Raw genomic sequence first — 27,952 nt, 5'->3', positions numbered from 1 at the left:
AGCACGTGGATTTAGGAGCGTTCTGATTCGTAGTTTCGTCGAAATCACGTGAAGGCCACGAGGCTGAGTCGGCGCATGCGCAGTGAGGGAACACCGGCTCGTCAGAGACGTGCCGTCGGATGACACTATGACACTCACGCCGCGCCGGTGCTTTCAGATTTTAGACTTGGAGGCAGTCGGAAAGTGTAGGTTAGATCGCGCGATTCGCGACCGTCACTACCGCTGTTAAAGGAACCTAATCATCCTCTTAAGTCAACTTAAGTGTCCCAACTGTTAATCTCACGGAAGTAAATCCGTAAGTGTCACCCCATACACATAACAAGAGAATTATGCGAAATTCGTGACATTCGAGAAGTTGGCACGAACGATGCACTGCATCGTTTTCGCCACGTGAAAATCTTTTTATCGTTCATACGCTGGTAATTAGTATATACTCATCCATTTGCATCTCGTGTAAATTTCGACACTTTGCGACTCGCTTCTCCTGTTTGCGCTCGAAGAAACTAAATACCTAGCGAGACAAAAAAATCTACCGGCGTATTACGATGTGCTCATTTCACACGTTTTAAAGAGATCTATATATTGCGTTATACGTACGTCTCGAAGATCCTTTTGTCATTAATGATCTCAAAAAATAGACAATGTGACAATACCTGGGAAGGGTATATAGAAAATTGTGAAGTTCAAAAGAAGAACTGAGGCGTGAAGAATTAAGAGGACAATCTGGTTCTTTGGTTTCATTCCAATCTTAAGTAGTACTATTCTTCAGTCCAAAAAATACGTAAGTAGTATCTTCGTTATTCCATTATAATTTTTTACAATTTTTTTATTTCGCATTGTTGATAGCACAGTGTTTCATTTATAATTCAACACATTCACGACTAATGATTTTAGCAAAATCTTGAAGTATAAAACCATAAAATTCTGTAATTAAAACAAGAGCAAAGATTTGAAAAGTTTTTCACTATATAACTATTATTAATTAAAGTCAATATAAGAAATTCTCCTTTCTTCAGAGTCACTAACAATTGACCCGCATGAAAAACCGTATAAAACCATAATACAATCAACGGTCGTTAATGTATTAACATGGATCAAATGGATCAAATAAAAATTTGTATCAAATCATTTTCTATCTCCATTGAAAGAAAAACGTAGAAAGCACTCCTGTGTAACCTGCGGAATTAATTGATTCGTACCGCGGTCGATGCCACATGAGAATGAAAACATTCGGCTGCGCATTGACTACGATTTCTTATGTAACAGAAGCGCGTAGGATTATACAATTGATTACAATATGCAGCACTATGCAACTAGAAAATTTCGATAAAATTTATTTATAGTTGCGTTCTATAATAGTAAGCACATAATAGTGTATTATCATTCGCGAGAACCAAACCACTTTGTTTACAAACAAACTGTGAGATAACATTCGTTGGAAGTGCGTAACGAATGTCACGTAGAAAAGAGTTTATCTGGTTGGCATTATTATCTCGCTTATGTATCACATATATCGCTCTAGATTTACCCATCAGAACCATATTAGATGCGCGAAATGTATGTACACTGCTCAGCGAAACACGTGCGCGTGATAATCGACCTGAAAAATTTCTGATATGCATTTGTATTTGCATTATACGTAGGAGAGACCAGAGCGCCAGAAAGCGCGATTACGGGTCTACATTTCAAAGAATTGCTTTTATCGTGTTAATAAAGAAAGGAAAGTGACACGACTGATTAGCGGTTATGGTTGGGAAGAACATTATTAGCAACGTTTATTGTTTAATGTCCGCCGTTTTGAATGACGCGAGGGAGGGATCGATTAGCTGGCTCCTGACCTCACGACGACGGAAACAATAAATAAATATTGCTCGCGATTTTTATTCCACTACTTGTTTTTATACATTACTGATTATAATTGTGTTTTTAATACTCGATTCCAGATTAGTTATTTCAAAAATCAAATACTTTTAAAAAATATGAACTTTGACTCTATATCTGATTGACGTAGTGTATATTCTGCCAACCTAAACAGTGCTAATCAATTTAATGTTTATATTATGACCTATTGTTAAAATTTTGTTCAATGTAATATTATACATATGTTTATATACATTTTATTCTTGTTTTAAATTAAAAAACATCATTGTGAGGTGATTGGTAGGTGATAGTGTATTTAAGGAACTACTCTTGGTGTTTAACGAACAACAATTTATTAACAAACGATTTAACAGACAGAGTCAACAAATAACAATTAACAGATATGATCAACAAATAACTGGTAACAATTAACAACTAACAATTAACACCAAGGGTTTAATCGACGCGTTTGCTACGCAATGGTACTGAGGACTTATTTATTTCATGGTTCGAGACAGACTGTCCTTTTGTTTCAGATCGAACGGATCTTCCCTTCGTTGCCCATCGATATCCCCACTAGCGTGCGTTCATTAGATGTATCGCGGCGGCTGGCGCGTGTATGCTCTTCCGAGAATTCGGCGGAAGAAGCGTAAGGATATCGATGGCACATTGGGCACGTCGGTGTTGCGCTTTGATGGCGTAGCGCTTTGTATCGCGAAGCCTTTGGAAAGTTCCGTGGCACGTGCTGCCACAATTGTATTAATTTTGAAAAATGAAAAGGTCTTAAAACAATTTAAATGTAATAACGTAACGAAAGTAGTGACTCGCAAAGATCGCGTTCGAGATTTGTTAGCCGATTTCTTCTCGTAACCGGCTTGACTGCTCTCTTAAAATGCATTTTGTTCGTTTTTACGTACGCATGCCCGCGTGCTTAGTGCCCCCGCACCAAGTACTCGTGTTTTCCGGTCACTCGTCTCTCCTTGGACGCCTACCCGGGAGACAGTTGTATGAACACAAGACGAATTGTTTGCACGTATTATTCCCACGCGTATACCACGACACCATGCATTTCCGGAGAAAGTGGAGAGAAATGTTGCAATTTGTATCCACTGCCTTTTAACCAGTAAAAAACAAAAATCAGAAAATCAACAAAATTGCACTTATCATGCATTTTCCTCCTGTAATCTTCATACTGAAATCCGTTAAACGATTACATTACATTATAGGTGATAATGAATAATAGAATTCCTGGTAACAGAATTATATATAGATATATCGAAAATAACCTCTATGCGAGATAGTTGTCTTCCTTTCATGTTTTCAAAATGTAGGAATATGAGCTTGTACGGTTGATAAGGTTGAGAGGAAGTAGTATGCACCGCGGTGAATGTACGATAGAGTTTGTCGCCCCTCTGATGCTTACGTAACACTTGATCGTTTTAAAAGCGTACGCTATTTACTTTTAGGAGTCAGGTTAGCGTAGGTGCTATTGTGCCACGTATTAACTTTACGTGTTCCCTTCTACTTTATATGTATTTAATGACGAAAGTATCTCGAATTGTGGTAGATCAGTGGTATTCTTTGAATATGATGTTTTTAAATTCGACATTAGTGTTACAATATTAATTGTGCTATTTAGATGTTGAAATTCAGTTTTGAAGTGGAGTACCGGCTTAATAAGAAATACATCAGATTGCAGATGAAGATACTTACATATTTACGTACGCATTATTGTTGCATTACGTTATGTTATTTATGCATCGACATTGTTGTATCAGTCTTTCACGGTTTATTGTTCCACATATAAATCAGCAAGAGTCAAAAGGCTATCTTCGCTTAAACGAATCTCAATGTTTCTCAAATATAATTGTATTCTAAACGTGGCATGACCTTATCGACCGTATAAATTTAGGTTTATTATTGCCTTGTACGAATCTTAATCGTCAATCGTGATATCTTACACATCCCTAAATTTTATCGATTAGGAAAGACAATGTGACCCAGTCGTCATACTTTGTGAGAATATCTGTACAATTCATCGCGCAATTCAATGACATTTGCTTTATCGATAAAATCGAATTCCTAGTGACTCTTGAAGGTACAATTGAAAAGAATTCAGATCGATGGTAAATCGATCATCGATCGATCGTGGACTATCATTCATCACAAGAGAATGTTACGTCGCACGAATAAAAAGAATAGCTAAACAAAACGTTGAAATAAATTTGTAATTTAAAAGTTTCAGAACTCGGGGATTTGAATATTCGAAAATTTACGAATTTAGAGATTTAAAAATCTGAGACTTCGATAATCCAGAATATCATCTATAATATATAATTCTAATCATCAAACTAAAAAATTTGACAATTCGAAAGTTTGAGGATTCAGAAAGCTGAAAAATTACGAACTCAAGCTATAAATAATTCTCGTTATAGATAACGCACGTGTATTCGAACTGTTCATGCCCAGCTAGCATTGGCGTCAGATCCAATTATCTCGGCACGCGGTTTTCCCTTTTTTTATCGTTATAGAAAAGCATCTCGCGAAATCTACGCGCGAGCATAACGTGCGCCTCTTCTTCATGGTTTCGGCCACTAAACTTTGTCCGGTAAAATTCCGTACTTGAGGGTGTACAGGCGGCAAGGATATGTCGGTTATCAGGCTGCTTCGAACCAGAAACGCGACGGTGATAACAGCCAGAGGACCGACCTCAACGGCGCCTTCGATCGCTGAAATATACCGATTCCCGAGAACTTTTGCGGTCTGAGAATCTCAACGCTTTCAGCCAGTAGCTTGTAACAGATTAGTAGCGCCAATGATGAATTGGCTGATAAGATTTTTAGAAATACATACTCTTTAAGCACGCGGTCAGATCGTGGCCTAGATAGTAAAAACGCACGTGATGTTGTATGAAAGTTTTATGGACTATTTCATTATTCTAACTGTGTTTTACTAGTTTTTAGGTTACCAAGAGACTCTCACGTGTCTATTTGTTTAATGTATTAAGTATTATTAAGTTTATTTTTTTCATTTCTTAAATTATATTTTTCTTTTCTTCACGGTCGTTAATATCCTTTGATCCTGACCTTGTCTGTCAATTTTTTTCTTGTTTTGTGATCGTAGCGTCAGATAGTGATTTATTGTGCGTGTTCTTTAATAAGAAATCGCTCAAGGATAAGTAGGATTAGCACATATTTCTCAAGGCTGTTCTTTAATGTTACACAGCCGTAACTTGTGATAGAAGCTGATGCTATAAAAAGAAGATATTCAAATTTTGCCAACTGGTTTCTCCACCGATTTGTATATACGGTTCTTGACTCCTTTCTTCCTCTCTCTCTCTCTCTCTCTCTCTCTCTCTTTCTCTTTTGCTTGTATTATGTACACGTAAAGGTGAACCAGTTGCGAAGAATCCTTTCCTCCGATCGAATGTTTACATTTCGTAAAAGCAAACAGTTTTTATAAATTCCTATCTTTAAAAGCAGCATTTTTTTTATCAATTTATCAAATTCTCTTATACACGAAAAAATTATTATGTCGACGAAAAACTTCATAACAAAAAGATAGGCCAAATATCGGATGTATTTTCAATAATAATCATTTATAGCAGTCCCTGTTTTTGTATATAGCTGTTGTCTCATTATCATAGGTCAGGCATTCATAGGTCAGGCATTCTCAGAGATCCCATTCTCTGGAATCATTAAGGTTTCGCCATTGTACATTCTTTCCTCTTTTTCTTTCTCTCCCTTTCTTTCGCTTTCTATCGTAACGTATATTCAGGTCCACGTTATCGATCTATTGTGCAACGAGACGATTTGCATAATTGGCGCCGATATATTATTAAAAGAATACACATGCAAATGTTAAAGCAACAAGTTGCTATCAACAGAAATTATTTGCTTACTCGATTGTTTCTCTCGTTATCAGCGTCAGTATTACTTTGCGTTAACGTAACCCTTGATGACACTATTAACATAGTTTTTAGGCTGGTATAAACATTTTGCACACAAATTAATTAGGCGGCTCGGTTAATTAACGGTCAAGTTAAGTACGTTACAATGAAGTTGAATTAATGTCAAAGTTTTATCTGGCGAGCGTTAACTTGTTGCAGGCCGATAAACAGAATCATATAATGTTTTTCAAACAGTAGACATTTTTGCCTCAATATTCTATTAAATATATCGTCGTAGCGTTAGAAGTCTCATGTTATTTCCGATTTTAACTCGTAGATACGTATTTTGATGCCATTTTGCTGAAACTGCAAACGTTTCATACGTTGTTTAATAATTTATTAATTAAGTAATTATATGCTGATTAATTGTCTCATAAAAGGGTTTATCATTGGTCATGTTATCGGTGACCGATGTTTCTGACTTAATAATTTTATGAAATTCCTGTCTCCTATGATAAGTCAAGGACTCGTATACTTCCCAGCTTTATCGGATTAGTCGTAGTCTAATTCCACACGTGACTCACAATAACCCACGACCTTCTTTTATCTCTGCCGATTGATAGCAAATTAACAATAGAAACGAGTTTCATTATAACTGAAACGATCGTATTGAAATACGTTACTTTTTGCATCGGCTGGCTCGTTAGATAACGTCCTCTCAATATAAATTCCGCGTAATCGTTCTCACAGAGGATTAAAAATAATATTTTATCAATATTAATGACTGAGAAACGTGTATGCCTTGCAGTGGTTCTTCGTTTGTTCTAATGACAATCTATATGTCGTTGCATCGTTAATTCCTATGCAAAAATATTTGTATAAACTCATTGGCAAATAATATATACATCTTTCATTTTAGTATACTTTAAGTGGGATAAATACGGCTGGATCAATAACACATGCACAGTGCACTGTAGTTCAAATGCAGCGCATTGGTAACCAATGACTACACATGAATAATTCGAGTTTCTTCAGATTAAATACGACACTAAATAAACACAACATGTAAAAAAGACATAGTTAAACATAGTTCAGGTTTCCTTTCGATCCATCAGACGGTTATTTTAAGCAATCGTTAGCCGGTGACCAAACGTCACAAGCTAAGATCATTTGTATACACACGTGTATCTAACAGCTAGCTTTCATGTAACTCACCCTATAGACCGTTTAGGACTATGTATTATTTGCTATACATTCATAGGTCGATAAAGTAACTTTACATTAGTTGGCTTTTATGATAGACTTTTCACTACAAGGTATAGCATGATGTACTCGCGCGTGGTTCTCGCTAACTGGCTTTTTGGCTGCATTATGTTCGATATAATAAATCGTTTCTCAGTTGGTAAATTATCGGTGAGATAGATTATTGGTAAGATTTGATAACGAAATTATTACGAATGTCTAGTAAGACGTTAAAACATTATCTGGTCAAGTACTGAAGGAGTTATATTTCCAAGAAATCGCGAACAATGGCTAGATAACGAAGCAGAATCTCAACCAGTTAACATAGTACCTACTGTATCATAGAAGTCAGACAATTGGACTTGTTCCAAGGGCGGAACACGTCTCGTTGCATGTAGCGTTTTGAAGATGCGCCACGCTAATTTTAATCGCGGTCTACCCGAAATAGTACTACGACTGCGCACTTTTCCTTCTCGAGACACGAAATGTGAACATACTTTATTCATGACAACATCATTCGTCCAAATTTACTGACCTTTTAATGCCATCCGATCGAACATGTCGAATTGCTATTTATATATAAAACCAATCTAACGGTGTTTACCGGTGGTAGGTACGGAATACTTATCAATGGTAGAAAAAAGGAATGTACATTCAAAATAGTCAAACTAAGAGACTGTCTGGACTGGGTTAAGAGACGTTGGACGTGATTCGCTTATTACAATATAAACTCCCAACAGCGAATTATGAAATATTATAATGCGATGCATCGCCTCCAGCATGACTGTCGATTATTATCTAGTCGAGCCTGTATTTTTCATCTACTTTTTCTTCTACAAAAATAGATGATTTTCTATCAATTCTGTATATTTCATCATTGAGCGTATAGTTACTTCACGCAATTGTTGCATCATTCTGTGACCTTTCACGTACTCCTTATAAATATTACTGATTTAAAGCGTACGATTTTCTTTCATTATAAAAATATAAAGACCTATATAAGAGAAAGACACAACACGTAATCTTTTCCGTTTTCCATACGGGAGCATCGTTTTAATCCAATACCTTACCAAACATTTACATATTAACAAAAGAATCTTTTTATTACATTTCCTTGTAGCGTTCTCTTGCAAAATACTTGCATCAAAAATATTGATCTCAAAAGTTATTGATCATCGCATTTTAGACATCATATTTCGCGTATACTTATCGATCTTCCCTGTAATCTTCATGTTTGTTCTCTGTGATATTGTCTTCTGTAAATCGATAATAGCATGTGATAGGTTTCAGATCTGCTACGAAAACATGTTGCGCCTCCAACGCGCATTTTTATGGATTTTTTCCTTAGTAGTCGGAACGGTAATTACGGAATTGGCGATAATCGCTTTCAATCGGTTTCGAGAACAGCGGCGTGGTGCCCCGATGTATCGAGAACACGCAAGTTTATCAGCGAGAATTAAGATTTTGCGCTTGAAAAATTTGTATCGCCATATTTCGGCTTCTATGTGATAAAGAAAACGAACCCAATCATTCTAATTAATTTGGACGTTTCTGTGTCATCAGGTTGAAATAAATAAAATACACGCATACATAGTTAATTTTGATAAATGCATAATAAGATTAAACAGATAGATAGATACTTCATCGATCTAAAATTCGAGTCGATGTTTCCCGAAGATCAACCTCTTTTACATCATTGTCGAAGCATCTCGATTTTTCCAAAGTATCTAGATCTTTCGATGTATTACTTGAATTAAAAGTATCGTATCGCGTCTTAGGATTGTTCAAATAGTTTCGCAAGCCACGATAACTGTAAATTACAAGAAATTCTATTCGTTCGAAAATTCTTACATAAACGGAGACTTTCGTCGTGTCAAGAGTATAGATCGCATGAAATCTAAACATGGAAAGTTTCTCGTCTAGCGGTTCGTACGCCGTACGAACTTTTTTTCTTAAATTAATCAGTTATCGGCAGAACAACAATTATTGTGCAACGATTTATAGGAGTTCGACACTCAATGACAACTGGAAATTTTATCCCGGAACATTGAAAATATATTGTTGTTTATATATTTGCGACATAAGCCTTATATCGACGAAAAATAAAATAAAATTCAAAAATCATCATAACACGCGCGCTGCAACCGTTGTAGAAAGTGTCGCCAAGTGGAACATATACAGTAAATGAGATAAGAGATTGTCAGTCTTTTTTCTCCCTTCTTTTTCAAAGTTACTTTTCTTATACCACTCGACCCTGGCGCCTCGTTAGCGTAATGATAAACAATGCTTAAAGAATGTATACTTTAACCTCGACCTTTTGTTATTTATGACGTTAGTGGACAATATTGTACGTCATATTGCATTTAAATTATTTCCTTTTTGTTTCAATTGTCAGTAATTCTTTGCTAGCACTTTCTTCAAATTAATCGTGGCTACGTAATATTTCTTAAAAGGATATTAGAAGTTGCAATTATTGTTGTTATTATTATTATTATTATTATTATTATTATTATTATTATTATTATTATTATTATTATTATTATCATTATTAATACTGCTAGAAATAAAATATATTCGTGAATGGAAGATATACGATAACCCTATTGTTGTGACATTTGGTAGAGATAGAGAAAATTCACCAGAAATAGAAATAAGAGACAAGGCGCGATAAGTTTATATGGTTGAAACTCGAAACATCAGATTTACGACATTGCTATAACGCTTCTTAGTTGTGCACGCGTACTTGCTTGGTTCCGGTCTGGTACGTGTCGAGTCTGGTTCGAGAGCGAGTCTCGAGAGACGAGAGAAGAGACTATTGCTACATTTAAAAGTCGTAATTCCACTCCGGGAGTAACATGACCACTATGTGTCTACCCTGTCGCGCAAAATACTCTACTGTGATGGAGTTGTATAAAATTTTCAGTCTGTGTTATTCTTTCGGATAGAAACAACTGAATTATCATATCTCGATTCCATTAATTAAGTATCAATAACAAAATAGCTGAGCTATTCAGCGAAAGAAAGGAATATCTTTGATGTTGCATCTGACTGACGGCTTTAATCGATCACCAACGCAAGTTTCAAATTCCAATTCTATAAATTATTCCGTGACACGGTGATATTTCTTTCTTTTTCTTTTCTTTTTTTTTTTTTTTTTTTTTTGTAGAGTATTTTGCAAGGCAAGATACAGTTTCGATAGGTAGGTGAACTTTGTTTCCTTTCTTCAATATCTTCCTCTAAGATTCGCTTACGTCTATCTGTAAATATTTGTCGAACAATTTCGGATTTAGACGAGATTGTCTGATAAATCATGACGCATGACGATTCACGTGATTCGAACACACGGTCTTGTAATATTGTTGGCGAAATTTTTGGCAGTGAACGGCGCACGTTCCTTGCTATTAAAGATTTGGCGATTTGATCATTCATGCAACACGAATTCCAGTTTCGACAGAGTGCTCGGCAAAAGCTTTCTGCGATGTGAAATTGGATCCCATTCTCCAACTCGCGACCGAAAAACTTTTCGATGAACGAATACGACAACGATCTTAATTTTCAAGTAATCTATTATCAGAGAGTGTTATATGCTAATTTAGAAAGTCGATATTAACACGTGCCGTACATATTTAGATCGTAGATACCAAAGGGAAATTTTTAATAACGTGTTGTTAACGTTGAGTAAGAAATGGATGTAATTGTTATTTATGTGAAAATTTTCAGTAACATTTTTGTATTTTACTTGAGCAAATATTCGGTAAAAATTTTGGTAGAAATAAATTTAAAAAGTTAGATCATTTAATTTACTTCATCTACTATCATGTAATGTGTTTGCGGATCGAGTCAATTGAAAATATTCTAAAAGATAATCCAAAGTAGAAAATATTTCAATATTCTAAAGAACAAATAATTCTTTTCCAGATCTAAATGTGTTCCATAGCGATGCCTGCTGAGCTACTTCTGGGGCATAGTCCTCCAGTGTACAGCTCGCTTCTGTACAGTCCCTTGGTAGCACCGACGATTGCCAGCAGATCGGTGCCACCTAGAATAAGGCCATGCTTGTCATCTGGTTCCTTGGCCATAGATAGCATTCGCAACAGCAACGATGGCGGTAGTAATAAGCAGAAGAAGAGGGTAGTGTTTGCCGATGATCGTGGCCGTCCTCTTACTCAGGTACTCGTTCTTAATTCCTATCTTGTACTAATTGTGAAAGGAAATAAAATAATCCTGTCTGTAACGCAAGCTTTACTTGACTTCCCACTTGTATTTGAACTTTCTCGCGATATATTTGTCTTTTATATCTTTACAAACCAATTATTTTCAAATTTTTATTAATATTATATATACAGGCTGGTTGGTAACTGGTGGTACAAGCGGAAAGGGGGTGAAAAAAATTTTTTTTTTTTTTTTAATTTTTTTTTAATTTTTTTAAAAATCTACAGTGAGGTCCGTTATAACGAGACGTGATAAAGTGCACGCGTACCGAGCGAAAATTCAAAGTCGATTTTCTCGAAAACAAAGCCTCAAACGAAAAATTTTTATTCTATATTTTCGACTTCTTTTTTCGCGTAGAATCACCCCCTTTCCGCTTGTACCACCAGTTACCAACCACCCTGTATATAAAATAAAATAGAGAAAATTTTAACAACTTAATTTTTAAAATATTTTTTTATACTATAAAACTTTTACACGGTCTCGTTTTGTTCATTCGACGTTAATAAAGCATTAATCAAATTTTACCTTCACGATTCGAGTGACGGAAACTTAATAATTTATTGTTAGCTAATTTAACTTTACTCCGTCTATGCATCAACTATTTTTCCTCTAGTAATATTATTCATGTATATTACAGATTGTTTAGAAGATACAATATTTTATATTTTGAAAAATCTACGTGTCTGCTACTGATACTTCATGTGCTTCTGTTATGTGATTTTTAGGTTCGAGTGATGTCGGAGCCCAGCAACGTACCTCCTCTGTGGAGTACCACTTACTTGGCTGGACTAACTGGGCGATTTTTAAATTCGAAAATTGAGAATGATCAATTTACAGAACTCGTGTCACCTTGGCAAGTAACTTTCCCCCAGCCAGCTAGCGATTACCTCGCCTTTCGCCAGAAACTTGATCAGGAGAATGTCAGCCTGGAAAACGTGATAGTGAAAGAAACAGATCAGTGTCTAGTGGGTACCATCAAGGTACGTAATCTGGCGTATGACAAGGAAGTCGTGGTCAGGGCGAGCAATGACTCCTGGAAGACACACGAGGACGTTCATTGCACCTATGTTGAACAACCTGGTTCGCCCGCGCTGATCTTATACGACACTTTCCGCTTTCGATTAACTCTACCGTTAAAATCGAATATGATAGAGTTCTGTGTACGATATCGTACTGATGGAAAGGAATACTGGGACAACAACGATGGAAAGAACTTCATTGTCCGCAAAAAATTGGAGGTATGTATATCTAATTTTTTAAATTTTTATAAAAATGTAAATCTACATTAGCGATCATAAGTATTAAGGTACAACTGTCGTTTATTAGTAAATTCTAAAAAATTTTATTTTATTTAGTACTTTACGTATGAAATAACAGATTTATAATAAAACAACTAGAAAGTGAAAATAGTAAAAACCAATCAATTTGTATGTTCTAAGACTTATAGCCAACAGTGTAGATTCCTTTCCTATGTCACTTATTATACTATTAATTACTTTATAACGAATATATGATTCAAGGCTATTAGAAAGTACATAACTCGTATCACAGCTAGACCATCGTGCACTCAGTATGTAAACAGTACATGATCTACAGTAAACGAATATAGTATATAAAAAACACTTTGCACGTCGCAGCCACGAGCACCTGCCAAACGGTACGATATCCTGACGACAACCTGCGAGGGCTTCTCGAGTAACGGCATGCGAGACAGCATATCTCGAATCACAGACGCGACTAGGGTGAACGTGCGTACGTGGAGTGAGTTCGCGTCCTGGCAGCATCTCGCGAACGACGCTCCATACTGGTGAATTTTCGTCACTGGTCACAAACGATGTACGAAAGTCGTACGAATTCTTCCAGTCTGCTTGGTTTAATGATCACGAGACGCAGATCATGCGAGACGAGGGGGAAAAACGCATGTAACACACGTGACATACACAAAACGGTCGTACGAATTACGTGTCTATCTATATGAGAGCGCGTAGTATACACGAGCACCAGGAACAAGAGAACGGAGAAGAGAACAATGGTAAAAGGAGGGAAGCGATGGACTACAATTGAGATCAAATTGTGGAAGGACATGCTTGCATAGAAGGGAGAGAATCGGAGGTTGATAGCGCGGAACAGGCGAGAAAGGAGGCACTAGTCGCATTACATATATGGTAAGTTGATGTTGTACACCTTACTGTACATGTATAATGATTCTCCAACGATTTGTGTGCGATATTTGATTAACTTAGCGAGTGAAAATTCTTTATTCATGAATTTTCCTTAATAGGGAAGCAAGATCAGAAACACGGTCAGTTTTGTAAGCTCGAAATCTACTTGTTATTAATGAAGATACAGAAGATAGATAATAGACCAATTGATTAGCGATAAACAATAGATCGATTCATTGACAATTTATTAATACCAGAAGATAACGTGAAACTTTCGCAAAGTCACGTTGAAAGAACAAGTGTAAGATAACTTATAGAGCTAGCAATACACGTGTACAGGTCACGCGCGTATTTTTATAAAGGCGTCCTTGCGTGTGTTTCGAAAGAGAATCGAAGGAGAAGGAAAGGGAAACGAGCGACAATGCCACTGGCCCCGCAATCAGCATAATTCTGCGATTCGAGCCGTGAATAGCGTGTCGGAGATCCTTTCTAAAACCTAAACTGTCTTGAAAATTTGTGAAGAATTAGCATGCCGCGTTAGCATGTATCTTTTCTCCGTCCTTGCACTCACAGCATATATACGCTTAAAACTTTCTCTCTATAAATAACAATCTGGCGTGGTGCGACGATAACAACCGCGACCGGCGAGTCGCCTGACTCTAATCGCCTTAACTAAAGGTTGTTACCACGCGTGACAAGATACATTCATTTCTTCGTCTTCGCTTCATTTCCTCTTCTTCTCGTTCGTTAAGTCAATTTTATACACGGTCACACCAGACTTACTCAAGGTGGTATTAGATACTGGTGATAGTAATAGAAAATATATCAGTTTTCATAGTTAGAAGAGATACGAAATTACTGTGTACTGTGTACTAAATTATGAATATTTCTATGAACTAGCAATATTCTTTATTATAATATTTTTTAAATAGATTCAGTATACATACTTGGTTATCTGAAATTTAGTGTAGGCAAATGTGAAAGTCCCTTTAAGTCGTAAGTTCCACAAGCGGAGGACACTTGCCTCGTCGAGTGCGAATGAACTTCTTTCAGGTCACACAAATTCAATCAAAGATACTGTTATCAACAAATTTGCCGCAGTTAATCCGTACTAATTTAAAAACATTGACCATAATTTAATGATCAAGTGTTAATTCGCCGTTTATTTTCTTACGCGTATATAACCATTACGTAAATATGTATAACATCAAAGTCATAGGGTAAATACGAGCAAGCTCCTCTTACACGTTCTACTTTATTGGTAAAGTTTTCCCATCAACGCCTTAATACTACTCATAGTTCTTCCGTGTTCCTTTCTAAGTATTTCAGCAAGGCGACAATTTAAGAGTGCCTTGGAACACTTTATACATTGCGAATTATTTCACGGTCAAAAGAATCGGCAGCCGAATCCTTGGCCTACTGCCAGCAGTCGGACAAATGCGAACACATTCTACATACGTATTAGCATAAAGTAGTCTGTACATTGGAAATATACCTCCCTGATTCATGTGAATCTTTCAAGTAGACTGGACGTAAACACGAGACAAAATGTTACTGTGTTCAACTTAGTCGGAGACCTGCAAGAAAGCTTGCGAAATCTGAGCCCTGTTCCCGCATATTAACCTACTTCACTTTATAGTTAAATCGGTCCATAACGTCGAGTCGCTTTTTGCGAACAGGTGACGTCGAACAATAAATTAAAAGATCGTTACCGTTTCGCCAACGAATCAAAATAACCCAGTGACCACTATAAAAAAATTTAGTTCAAGGTTCGAAAGCAAAAACACGCGTTTCTTAAAATACTGTTGAAAATTCTAGCAACTATAAATTATTTGTTCTAAAAGCCGTCCTTTCATCTTCCCGTATTCGAATTTGCTCTTTAGGTACATATCTAAATACCTGTTAGGTTGTCCCAAAAGTTTCATCAACATTTTTTGTTTTATATTATTTTATCGAATTAAGTATGATCCATTTTGTTTCAATAGAAAAATGTTGTGCATCTATTATTCCCTTATAAAACGGAAGAAACTTTTGGGACAACCTAATACGATGTAAATGCAAGCTAATACACACTTGCACCGGTTGAGGCGAGGTTGAAAAGTGGTGGCACAGGATCATATACCGTATCGGCTTCACGTTGCATTGTAGTCATGCCATACCACGCCTCGTAAGCTTTGTAAAAACTTTAAGACGTCTAGACGCGTGGGTTGACTGGATAATCTCGACCGAATTGTTGTTCGTACTACATTTACTTTTTCGAAGGCGTGCGTTTTTACGAACGCGGTCGATACCTAATTTCAATATAGATATTTTACCATAAAAATCTCAATAGAAATTATAAATATTCAATAAGCTACTTGAAAAATTACGAGTAATTAAGCATGTACCCTGTTATGAATTTGTTACTTATCCGTCGAAAGTGAGCGGTACAGATAAGGACATAATTCATTGATAATGCAACTTAATTACGTCACTGATAAATATTCCGACCTTTGTCATAACAGAGACATAACTACAAACATCTGCATATACTCAAGTAAACAAAGCACTTAAATCATAAAGATTTATAAGGATTCTAAAAACAAACTCGGATATAAGCATTAAATTTGCCTGTTTTTGTATATCTACATACATTTGCAACGGAAAACACATTGCCTATCATATTTTTGTATCGCATTTGTCACATAAACAATATTATCGAAATCAACAAATTTATCCAATTTTTTAAAGTCAGCAACGTAAGTCAGAGAAGCTAAAATAACAATCGTCATCGAGTGTCGCAAGCCTACCGTAGCGGTGACCTTTACACTGCATGACTCGTTGAACAATTCATTATGAAGCCAACAGTCTTGTTTAACTACAGTTCTTGTTTCCTCTCGTTTCAGATTGCAACGTGCAGAACAGACAATACATAGAAACACACAGAATAAGCGTGCGAGAGAGACAATTCATAGGCTAAGTGTTCGCCGAACGTATTCGAAGATCAGGAATCAAGATATGATGGATGTTCGTTCCAAAGTTTCCCCAAGCTCTGTATCAATTTGGAGATCGTCAATACGTCTTCTTCACGATCGTCATCTTCCTTCTCCTCCTCTTCCTCTTTCCTGGAACTTGGCTACCATCAGCCGAGGATGTCCGTCAAGATAAGTTTCCACCTTCGAGTTGACCAAATCTCGCTGGTCTCGTCCGTTCCTCTTTCTCTCTTAGTAACCACTCCCTTTTCGCGTATCCTTTCTTATTTTCTCTCTAATTTTTTTCTGTATAATACTCTCGTTTCTTTGAACTCACATCAATTGTCGTACGAATTTACGAGATTCTTTTAATGAGGTTTTTCTCTTTAGTTGGGGTGAATCGAGGGGCTTTAAATAAGTAACGCAAGATATAACGAAGAGTGTAGCTTAGAAAAAGGATGATAAGTTCTAAGAAATTAAAAAGACGAAACTAGATGCGCGCTTAGCGGTTTTGAATGGAATGGCGGTCACAATCGTGCGCGCTATCTTGAACAGTCGATACGCAATAGTTTTCTTATACTGTTTGTCGCGAAACTTCTATTCGAAATTAACGTTGTTATTTTTCTGTGGAAAAGTTTCGATATCGCGTGATACGTTCCAGTCCTAACCGCTTAAAATGGGAAAGTAACTATGAAGAAATAGTAATTTGCGCGAGCGCAACTCTAAAGTTGACCAGTTCTAGATCGTTGTCATAGCATACGTAAGAGCGTAATTTCGAGAAAGAGAAAAAGATCAGTTGCTTCTTTTCCGATCCGGGAATAATATTTTTTCTTTATTGTTTGACCGGTGCTAGCTACTGTCTCTTTATCTCTACTCTCTTTTTTATTGGAACTATTCATGATAATAACTATAAAGAGACCAAAGTTACGCAACCTTGTTCGTATTAATCCTGTATTGCTTGTTATCGTTCGATAAATTGGTATCAGTTACCACGCGTATAGAATACTCTCGTAACGTGTCGCGCTTTCTGCACGACAAATTACCCAACGATTAGCACGTCGATACTCATATATACTCTTTCCTTATAAAATATCTTTAATCCCATATACATATACGTTTTCGTGTAATTGTGTATATGTCTTTATATATCTATAGATTCTTTTTTATCTTCTTGCACCCTTGTTGGGACGCTATTGATATTCAATCGTACGTTTCACGAACATTTAAAGAATAATATCGCAAGCAAATTTTATGTTTCAAGACGAAACTGAATTAAAAAATTCTGATCTCGACAATTTTGTGATGTATGCGCCATTGCGAAAGCATAAATGTTTCCTTACAATAATTCCTTACAATTGGAATCGAAGCTGTTACTCGCGTATACGTGCATATATAAAGTACAGTAACAGAAAAAAAGGAAAGAATTCGTCTGGAGGTAATATACGACTAAAGATATATTATTCCGTTCGTGTAGGTCTATGGTATGGTTTGATATCGAGAAAAACATGTATGTTCCATGAATCGCACCCCGCATCAATGTTTCTTCACCTGGCTCTCAGAACGAATTCTTTTCGCGCACGTGTAATCTTACACTCAGCTACGAAATTCAATCCATATTCTTTCTTACTTTCTTCTCTATTATTTTTCATGAAGTACAAATCAATAGACTATATTATTATTATTACCGATACTATCATTGCTATCTCTACTACTAGGCACATATATCGTTATTACGATCGCATGACAAGAAACATATATACGTATATATATATATATATATATATATACACATCATATGCATGCCAACGTAACACATATGCACTACGTACGACTGGTTCGTGCGTAGAAAAGAAAAACAAAACATAATTTATAATCTTTTTGACTTTTATGCCCCAAGCATAACACCCAGAGAAACAAGTATTCAGGAAACGAGATTTTCTTTGCAGGGACGTCGTGTGGCATGATGATGACAGTACATCTTCTTCAGTTCGTGCGAAGAAACGGACTACGGAATTGGATGATCGTGAAATCGCAAGGAGTGAGACCGTCGAGTTTATAGAATAACATTGCGTGCAATTAGAAATACTACTTACAAACTGGCAACCACTGGCTTTAATCCAACTTGCACGTGATGATCATCTTTTAGTCGATTTCTTCCTGGCTATCGACATCGACCTCCCCCTTCCGCAGGACTGGACGGCCTCTTCGTTCTCGATATCGCCTTCCATTTGGAGCACAATGGTGTCGGAGTGTTTTATTAGACATTATATATCAGATCTTGACAATGATTATTGTTCTTCAAACACATATTCTTCTGTTGTTTATCCTTTTCTCTTAACGTCGTTATAATATCCTCTTCACTTCTTCATGTATCTGGGTCGCGTGACTCTTTGAGGTTTTATCGTTTGCCTTCGTATTAGGTCCTTAATATATACTTACAAGTTGTACCTTGTATTTTCTGATACATATGTATATATATATAGAGAGAGAGAGTTTTTTTATACTTGTTAATTCTTCCTAGAGTTTTAGATGATTGGTTGTGAATGTATAGTATGAAACGATTCCTAAAGAGTCGGTGACTTCTTTGTAAACATTTTTCTCTTTTTTCTTTTTTTTTTATTAGTAACATAGTTAATGATCGATCTATAGGAGGGCAACCAGAAACGATGACTGGAGACGAATCTTTCCGTATATGTGTATAAAAAAGAAAATCATGGATAGGATGCCATTGTAAAAATGTATGTTTGCAGATCTACTTGTGCCCAAAGTGTTCACTGACGAATCAATTCCTTTTTGTACTTAACTGATCGGTGACAAATTCTTCTTGTCTGATATGATACTCACTTTATTAACACGTTTTTTTTTTATTTTCTGTAAGCAGAAATTACGGCAAATAGGCTGCCAGCAAGTAAAATCCAGTAGAAAGGCAAGAACACCTCTTTTCTACTTTGTGATAAGAAGCAACTCTTCATAGCTCTCGACAATCTGTGTTTTATGCATATAAACAAAATTCACTACTTTTATTTAATCATTAATCTAGTATTTTGTTAATTCCAGTGAGGCAAAGGGAAAATTAAGCACAGACTACTTATACATTACTGTTCCTCGTTGTACCTGTAACCCCTCAAGAATTAGCTAGCCCCCTCCCTTAACTCTTCTTTTTGTACTATATCTTGTACTTGATTCATTCCAGATATTGTACACACGAACGATTGCCAATTAATAAAAATTAAGTCACGGAAGAATATATCGAACGACTGAATATAGGAAAATTGAAGAAGGTGAAGTTTTTTTCACATATACATATAATATATAAATAATTATATGTTAAGTTTTATGCAGCTATATTAAATGGGATTAAACCAAGCAAAATACATTTACCAATACTCTACAGAGTGCAGTTAGGGCTTTTCCCGTTTTCTGTATATATATTTATTGAACGATCGCTATATTATATATGTATGAATAGCAACACAGAGATAAAGCTCAGTGAGTTCGACGAACCGTGATGATACGCCGTGTTTAATTCGCGTTTAGTCCGATAGAGCTCAGAAGAATGTCGCAAGGATATCTCTGTCGCAATCAAATTGTATAGGCGTTTGCGTTTGCGTATTGCGTTCACATTTCATGAAAATTGCAACTTCTTTCATGGGAGCACTCTCATAGCCTGAGGTAATTTAAGCTCGTATAATTTTCTTTCATAAACTGTCGGTACAAACGAATTCTGTTTCATCGTTCGTGTACCTGATCTTCGAGTACTCCTGTGAAAGAACTTGAAGAAGTGTCCTTCGTCTACGTAAATAAGCTTTTATTGCTTAAATTCTTACCATAGTTAAAACTCCATAGTTAAGTTGAGTTTTTAACTATGCTAAAAAGTTAATATTACGAAAAAGTATCCATGGACAAATAGAAAGCTCATGTTTCAACACGCTAATGCATTCGACCCACTAGATACATCAATTGCCAAGATATATATATATATATAAGCCAGAGTTATCCTAGCAACATTACATTATAGTGTAATTAATTTATATTAAATATCGCGCATACGGTTGTCCGTTTTTGATGAAAAGTGCATAGAATTGGTTAAAACTCGTTCTACCTACCGCACCGCCTCAAAATTAGTTATATACACGTACATTATAAGGGAAATGATTAAGGAATGCATGCATGTGAAACACATACGCTGTAATATATAGAAAAAATGTACAATTTTCTCTTGAGAGCCGTAAGACTGATAACTTAACACGGATACACAGAGACTGTACATATAATAATTTTTGCAAGACACAGGTTTGAGTTTCGATACAATTTGCATTGCAGATATGCAATGCGCTTCTTGCAATCTATATATATATATATACACATAGATCCTATGTACACAAGCTGTTTGTTTTTCATGGATAACGCGTAAACCGGTTGGACGGTAATTTTTTCGAAACTCTCCTCTCTGTCGCGATAGATGTAGCGTTGAGTTCGCTTGTGAAAATTGGTTCAAACTTTTATATATATTATTCTTTTGCGTAGGAAACATATGAACATGATATAGTGTGCAGCGTATCATTATATATGTAATTATTCTCAAACGCTATATCACATTATATTTTTGTTTCGTTTCGTTTAGATAGAATATATGTTCCTCTTTTAGTTTATTTTATTAATATTTGGTATTCGTAACTCGAGATTAGATTTTTATCGCGTATTGTTATTGTTATGGTTATCGATTATTCGTGAATATTACTGTTATTATAAATGATTGATGCCGCGACTGCGCAAATTGACTATATGAAAAAATGGACATACTAGATTTTTTATTGTATAGCATAAGATGCTTTATATACACATATATATCAGATATTGAATTGTAAATATGCTATTGTGTTATGTATATGAATACACGATATTTAGAAATAAAATATTTTTAAGCCGGCATCGCTGCGTACTTTGAAATTTATTATTTGTATATTTCAGCTGAAAGAGAAATGTAATAGTAATTATATCCTCGAAATGGAAGGTACTATAAGCTAAATAGATAGCCGTGAAAAATTGTTATTTAATGATTTGTATTGGATTAAAATATACTGTAAAATTTACTATCGCTTCTTATTATTTTTCCCAATACTGATGTTTAGGAACGTAATGGATACAAAAATAGAAGCAAAAATAAATTTTTTCGTGTAAGTCAGACGATACGGCTTCTTTGGTCGACTATTTAAAATTGTTCACGAACAAAGATGACTTTCTCTGCATAATCACGATGTTTTATCGTCATTGTTTTCCAGGTATCGTGTTTTATTTATGTTCATTCCCAACTACTTGTTATGCATTATCGGTAGGAGCGTGCGAAAAACTATCGCTTAGGGTCGGATCGAATTGTCAAAAGTATTTTGTAATTTGATATTGTCGGGATTCCCGAGAATTTTGAGATTCTAGAGAAAGTCGGGTCCTCGACAATTTTAAAATTATATAGGCGAGAATATACAGCAAAAATAACAATGAAACATGTATTAGATATAATTATTATCATAAAATATAATTTGCTATATAATTTTATAATTCTCGAGAATCCCGACAATCTGGAATTACGAGATACGTTTCCAGTATTTTCGGGTTCTCGCACAGCTCCAACTACTAATCATTTACTAGTAAAATTATCATATTTCATTCCTAAAAAAATATATTAAGTTCTATTATAAGAATTAGGTTTAGAAGAAAATAACTATCTTTTTATTTAAGAAAATAGTAGATCTATAAAATAAACAATTTGTGAATCCAAACGTCGAATTTTCTTCGGTTAGCAGATTAAGTATTATGTAACATATATTAAATATATATTAATGATAAAAGAATAATCCTTTATTAATATTACATTATATACAGCATTTTAGATATAAATTAGATTAGATTGAATTAACATCTTTTAATATTATTGCACTGAACACATTTGCGCTTTTTGTATATGTACATTTCCTATATTATTCGTGGTGTAATTATATCAGTAATGCACTTGTTTCAAATGTGTCGATGGTATCGTCCACAAAAGCAATTAAAACTGGACATAACACGCGCAATCACAGTTTCCTCCAAAGAAGTTGCCACACGAGTTAAAAATGAGGAATGATTATTGCATTAGCGACGTACGACGCGTATATTATGTTCCGCTCAAAATGATTCATTTTAATTACAAAGTTATGGATGAACCGGGTTACAATATCGACAATCGTCCTTTACCGATCATTCTTCCCAATCATCATAATTACATACATCTAGTAATAGAATATCATGACACGATTAAATTAATTTTCAAAAGCCAATACGCAATAATAAAACCGGCGTTTGTGCTTGTCAAACAATATAGAACTATTTTGTTACTTCGTACGCTTCTCAGATATCCGAATTTTTAAACTGTAAGTTAGATCAACAAGGATCTTCTAAATTGATAGGAAAACTCCAGATATTAACAGAACCAATATTTCAGTAGCAAATATATATAAATAGACAATTTTTAATAGACAATTCAACATTCTGACGATTCCATAAAGTAGAAGCGAGTAGAATTTTGTAAAATTCACATACCGTTGTCGTTTATAAATCGTGCAATGGGTTCGGATATTTTTACTACGAACTGAAAATATTCCTAGTATCGTTGATCACCTTATATTAAAACGAAATTGATCGAATACGAAGATTTTAGTTTACCTCGTTTAACCAGTTTGTGAACTTTTTAGTATGTATTCGAGAAGAATCATGGATCGTTTGCTCGTCCCACTACCAACTATGATAGAGATATGGAGGGGCATACAAAAACGACGGACAAAGGAAGACCCGAAGCAGTCATCGAATGGAGACAAGCGTAGAATTCGAAGGCTACGAAGTAGAATAAGATTGTGCGCAAAGTACGACGATGCGATTATCAGCGCGAACATCGATAATATTTTTCTCAGTTCTTTTGTGTAGTTCGATATCCTGTAATGCACAGTACGAAGGTAAAAAGATGCTTTCTCTCAGGCAGCAAAACGAAAGATTAATAAAATTAGATCGATAAAAATAAAAGGATATAACAATAAAAGCTTATTACACAGCGATTCACGAAAATATTCAAATATTTACCATAGAAAACTTATGAACGTATTATGCGAGTTATGCGAAACTTTTTGAGATTTCATTGTGATCAGATTTGAGACCAATCTGAAAAATATAAGAAAAGTATATAAAAAAAAGATATCCTCGTAAGTAAGTCTTTATTCAAACATTTTAAACATAATTGTGATAAAGATGATTTCGTTAAATAATGTGCAAATTATGCAGTAACCTGTATAAAGTTTAATATAAAACATGCAATAATTATTCTATAATTTCTATATGCATTCTCAGGTTCATTTCAATTTTTAACAATATAATCATAATAGTTATATCACATTACAGTTCTAATGAAGTGATAAATATTCGTGACATGTCTCTATATATATTTTCGTGAACCACTGTATGCTATTTCTATATATCGCGCTTCAGTGATATTTATAATATAACATTTGAACGTAAAACATTTAAGAAATGTTTAAACCGACTTATTGTTATCTTTTTGTTGTGACTGAAAGCTTAAACATCATTAACACAATGCTAGAACAGTCGTATAATTCAGAAAATTTTAACGACGATAAAGAGTCTCGAATATTAATTAAAAGCGGAAGAAGGTTCTGTCAGGTCACGAGTATAAATATACTTGTACATTTATTTGAGAAACTGTTTTAGCTGCGTATAATTACGAATAAAGATTATGAGAAATTAAGAAGAATATGGAATAACATTTTTACGTAGCTTAGTTCTTGAGAAAATCAAGTTTGATTATTTTTAATTAACTTAGTAACATATGGAAAACTTTATTCTATATTTTCCTCTTATTTTTTCATAAGGAAGCATCTCATGCTCTCTTATACATTGTTGTTCGACCGAGCCCTGTAGGTAAATACAGATAATGTTGTATATGTAGTTAAAGTCATTAAATTTTCTCGGACACAGACAGGATGTTTTCGTCTTTTTTATCTAACATTCATAATTATTTTCAGGCGATTCATGCACTATCGATGGTACTCCAGGTATTTGTATAGCCCTCTCTCCAACGAATTGTCCATCGGTTTATCAAGATTTATTGAAAGGGAAATCTCCATCTAGTTTATGTGGATACAAAAATTTTGATCCGATCGTGTGTTGTCCAAAAAACACGCCTACGACTACTTCTCCAAATACAATCACAAGCACAATTAAAAATACAACCCCGACTACAACAGATCGAGGATCAGTCGTTACTAAAGGAGCCAAGGCCAAAGCAAGTAGGTGTTCTTCCCTAAAATTTTTTCAATTTTATTAAGGAATTAAATTTCTCATTTTCAAGAAACTTAGTTTCCTCGACTCTTTTAAAACTCATGTGTTTGTAGTGTGTGAAAAATACGCCAAATCCGTGTATCAGCTCGTACCTTCGCCAACTTTAACAATTGACAGACCACTAATCAACATATCTGTATGCGCGATTAAAACTCGTAAGCTGATCGTCGGTGGTACAAAGGCTGAACCAAAGGAATTCCCGCATATGGCTGCGATTGGATTTGATACCGACGATGGTATCGATTGGCAATGCGGAGGCACGCTAATTTCGGAAAGATTCGTTCTAACCGCTGCACATTGTACCTACAGTATCTACGGGTAGGAATTTCAAATTGTATTCGAGTCCATCCAAGCTTCGACACCTTAAAATTCAATCTTGAACTTTCGCATGGAATAATCAAACTTGTATCTCATGAGATATCGTTAGTCTTTAATATAGTAACGGAAGAATGACGGTATATCATGTACTTTAGACCCAACAAGAAAAAGTATTAAAAACGAGAATAATGCGAATATCATTACGATAGAGTTATTTACGGTAGAATAAGTCAGCGAGAAGATAATATATAAGGACTAATAAAATAAACAACAAAATAACTCCCAGGAATAAAATAATATGTGCATGCCATTTAATTATTAAGATGTAATTCTTTATAGAGGTAGAGCACGCTGGGTACGATTAGGTGACTTGAACCTCGAGAGAACGGATGATGATGCGAGACCGCAAAATTACCTTATTATTGAACGGATAAAACATAATAAGTACCAGAGTCGATTCGCATATCATGATATCGCGCTACTAAAATTAGAAAAAGACGTGGAATTTAACGCGTGGATAAGACCCAGTTGCTTACCATACTCTTTGCCGGATATTGGTACTGATGGTAAAGCAACTGCATCCGGATGGGGAAGAGTTGATTTTCGTAAGTACGACAGATCAAGGAATCTTTATTTACTTCAACTTTTTAATAGTGTAATTTAAGAAAGCCTCCATTCTGAATTCTTAGCTGTTTTATTACACCGTTAAAGGTTTAATAAAATAACGTTCGATCTTTAATTTCAATCTTTAATTTTTTCCTAGTTGAGGACCCATCAAAAGATTTATTGAAAGTTACCATTAATTTGATAGCTCAACCGGTATGCAACAGATCATTCATGTATGAAAGTAAATTCATACGTGGTATTATGGATGAGTGGCAAATTTGTGCCGGTGAAGTCGGAAAAGACACCTGTCAGGTAAAGATATATTAAAATTATATTTCAGAAATTTATATCTAGACCGCGGATATTTATACGAATTCAAATTTTTATTTGTATCGTTAACGAAGTAAAACTTAAATAGAACCTTAAATAGATTCTTCCATCCTTTAAAAATATTTATATTTTCGATATTTCCTATATTCTTGCATATTATGTATTGCATGATATTCTATTCTATATATTTGAGTATATTTAAATTTTTCATAAATGCATAAACATTCGCAATCTACGTATTTACAACGAATCACACAAGTATTCGTATCCTCATAATTATCGAATTCGACGATTTATTTAGACAGGTAACATTTTTATTATTTTTCTTGCGGATTACAAAAGATATAACGTCTTTGGTTTGTTTTTGCCACTATATATTCCTATCTTATATTCGCAATTAGTCATTATCAAATTACATATCACATTTCCGCTCCCTATTCATGATTTAACACAAAACAGCCATCTTTTATTACCTACATTATACCATATCCTTAATACTAATTAATGACTATCTACATATATTGCCTAAATCTAAACTTGTTAACTTAGTCTATAATAAACTATTATCCTACTATGCCTTCTAACCCAATTAAATCTTTAAAATTTAATATTAACAGAACAAATTAACCACTAATTAATATTAATCAGTCTCTTCTTCGTCCTCTCGTTCCTCTCCTTTTTCTCTTGTATATTCTAACAGCTCCATCCATTTTTCTCCTTCTTCTTCTTCTCCTACAATCCTTCTAACGTGAGCTACGATATCGGTAACATCGGCAGCATCAGTTGATCAGTAACATTGGCAACATCAGTTGGTCGATAACATTGGCAACAACAGTTGGTCGATATCTTTGGCAACATCAGTTGGTCGATAACTTTGGCAACATCAGTTGGTCGATAACATTGGCTACATTAGTTGGTTGATAACATTCTCTTTCTTCCGCTTTCTTTCAACCCGCACAATCTACAATTTCTATCCTCCTTGCTCATTCAATATTTGCCTTCTTTCATTTCATTACCAAATCTAAACTTGGCCAGCCTTCTCATCCTTTTATCGCTCCACCCTTTTACCAAATACTTTGGAACCTCCTCTCCTTTTATCCATCTATACTATTTATTATATCTTAATTTCTCTATCCTTTGCCATCTCTTCTTTTTTAGACTTCTCTATTCGCCCTTTCTAATTCCTCGTAATATCCTGTCTTCTCTTCCTCATCTACTGTAGTGCTCTACATCTCTTGTTAACATACAATAAATCCTCTCATTTCCTTTTTCCATCCTCCCCTTATTTTGGTCCCAACAGCTTTTCCTCTATTTTCTTTCTAACATTCTTTTGGAAGCTCCGCACCTTCTTCCTATCTTTGCTTAATTTGACCCCCACGCTGCCTTCCCTGTTCGTGTCCTCATCAGATCCGCCTGGAGCTCTTTAATCACATACCTTGGTGTCCGTTAGTCCACCCCCAACGTTCATCACAAAAATCTTTTATGCATTTTTTCAATCTCTCTTTTCTCTTAATTCGATGATTTATTTAAATTTCCATTTGTGTAATAATAAATTGCTATTTTTCGATAAACGATATATCAATTAAAAAGGCCTAATTATTACACTATATATTCCTATTAGTAAGCACTGCACAGAATATATCGTTAAAAAATGCTAATCATTTATATTCAATAATTACAAAGATACGAATACTTCAGTGACTTACTGTACGTCTATTCTGCTTTACATTTTTCATAAAAATATTTATTCTATGTATAGGGTGACAGTGGGGGCCCTCTCGTCATCTTCAACGATGATTACGATTGCATGTACAGCGTAATCGGTATAACAAGCATTGGAAAACCTTGTGGTCTCTCTGATCCCGGTATATATACTCGCGTTTATCATTATATTTCGTGGATAGAGAGCAAAGTTTGGCCAGACTCGTGACACAGAAATACAATAAATATAATAATACTTTTATATTAAATTGTCTCTATATTTTATTCTTTTATTTCAT

The 27,952-nt window shown here is 35.0% G+C and overlaps 2 protein-coding genes across 6 annotated transcripts; both read left to right on the top strand.

The window, feature by feature from the left end:
• The first annotated feature begins 128 nt into the window (after positions 1–128).
• Gbs-70E (Glycogen binding subunit 70E) lies at positions 129–21,409 on the top strand. 5 transcript variants are annotated; one of them, XM_069121947.1, is made up of 5 exons: positions 129–295; positions 10,910–11,161; positions 11,929–12,441; positions 12,841–13,368; positions 16,251–21,409. In XM_069121947.1, the coding sequence occupies exons 2-4, from the start codon at positions 10,916–10,918 to the stop codon at positions 13,012–13,014; spliced, it is 933 nt and encodes a 310-aa protein (XP_068978048.1). In that variant the 5' UTR covers positions 129–295; positions 10,910–10,915; the 3' UTR covers positions 13,015–13,368; positions 16,251–21,409. The 5 variants fall into 5 exon arrangements, with proteins under 5 accessions (XP_068978048.1, XP_068978047.1, XP_068978049.1 ...); XM_069121946.1 differs by having other exon boundaries at positions 129–781; XM_069121948.1 differs by lacking the exon at positions 129–295 and adding an exon at positions 10,376–10,550 and having other exon boundaries at positions 18,263–21,409.
• Positions 21,410–23,133: 1,724 nt separating this feature from the next.
• On the top strand, positions 23,134–27,922 carry LOC138184196 (venom protease-like). Its single transcript, XM_069121931.1, has 6 exons — positions 23,134–23,302; positions 24,383–24,646; positions 24,752–25,016; positions 25,356–25,621; positions 25,780–25,934; positions 27,712–27,922. Exons 1-6 carry the CDS (start codon positions 23,221–23,223, stop codon positions 27,880–27,882), a joined length of 1,203 nt encoding a protein of 400 aa, XP_068978032.1. The 5' UTR covers positions 23,134–23,220; the 3' UTR covers positions 27,883–27,922.
• The last annotated feature ends 30 nt before the right edge of the window (positions 27,923–27,952 follow it).

The sequence above is a fragment of the Bombus flavifrons genome, chromosome 10 (genome assembly GCF_040668555.2).
Source record: "Bombus flavifrons isolate JBK064 chromosome 10, iyBomFlav1_principal, whole genome shotgun sequence".
Classification (NCBI taxonomy): domain Eukaryota; kingdom Metazoa; phylum Arthropoda; class Insecta; order Hymenoptera; family Apidae; genus Bombus; species Bombus flavifrons.
This window is presented reverse-complemented; position numbering and strand designations above follow the sequence as displayed.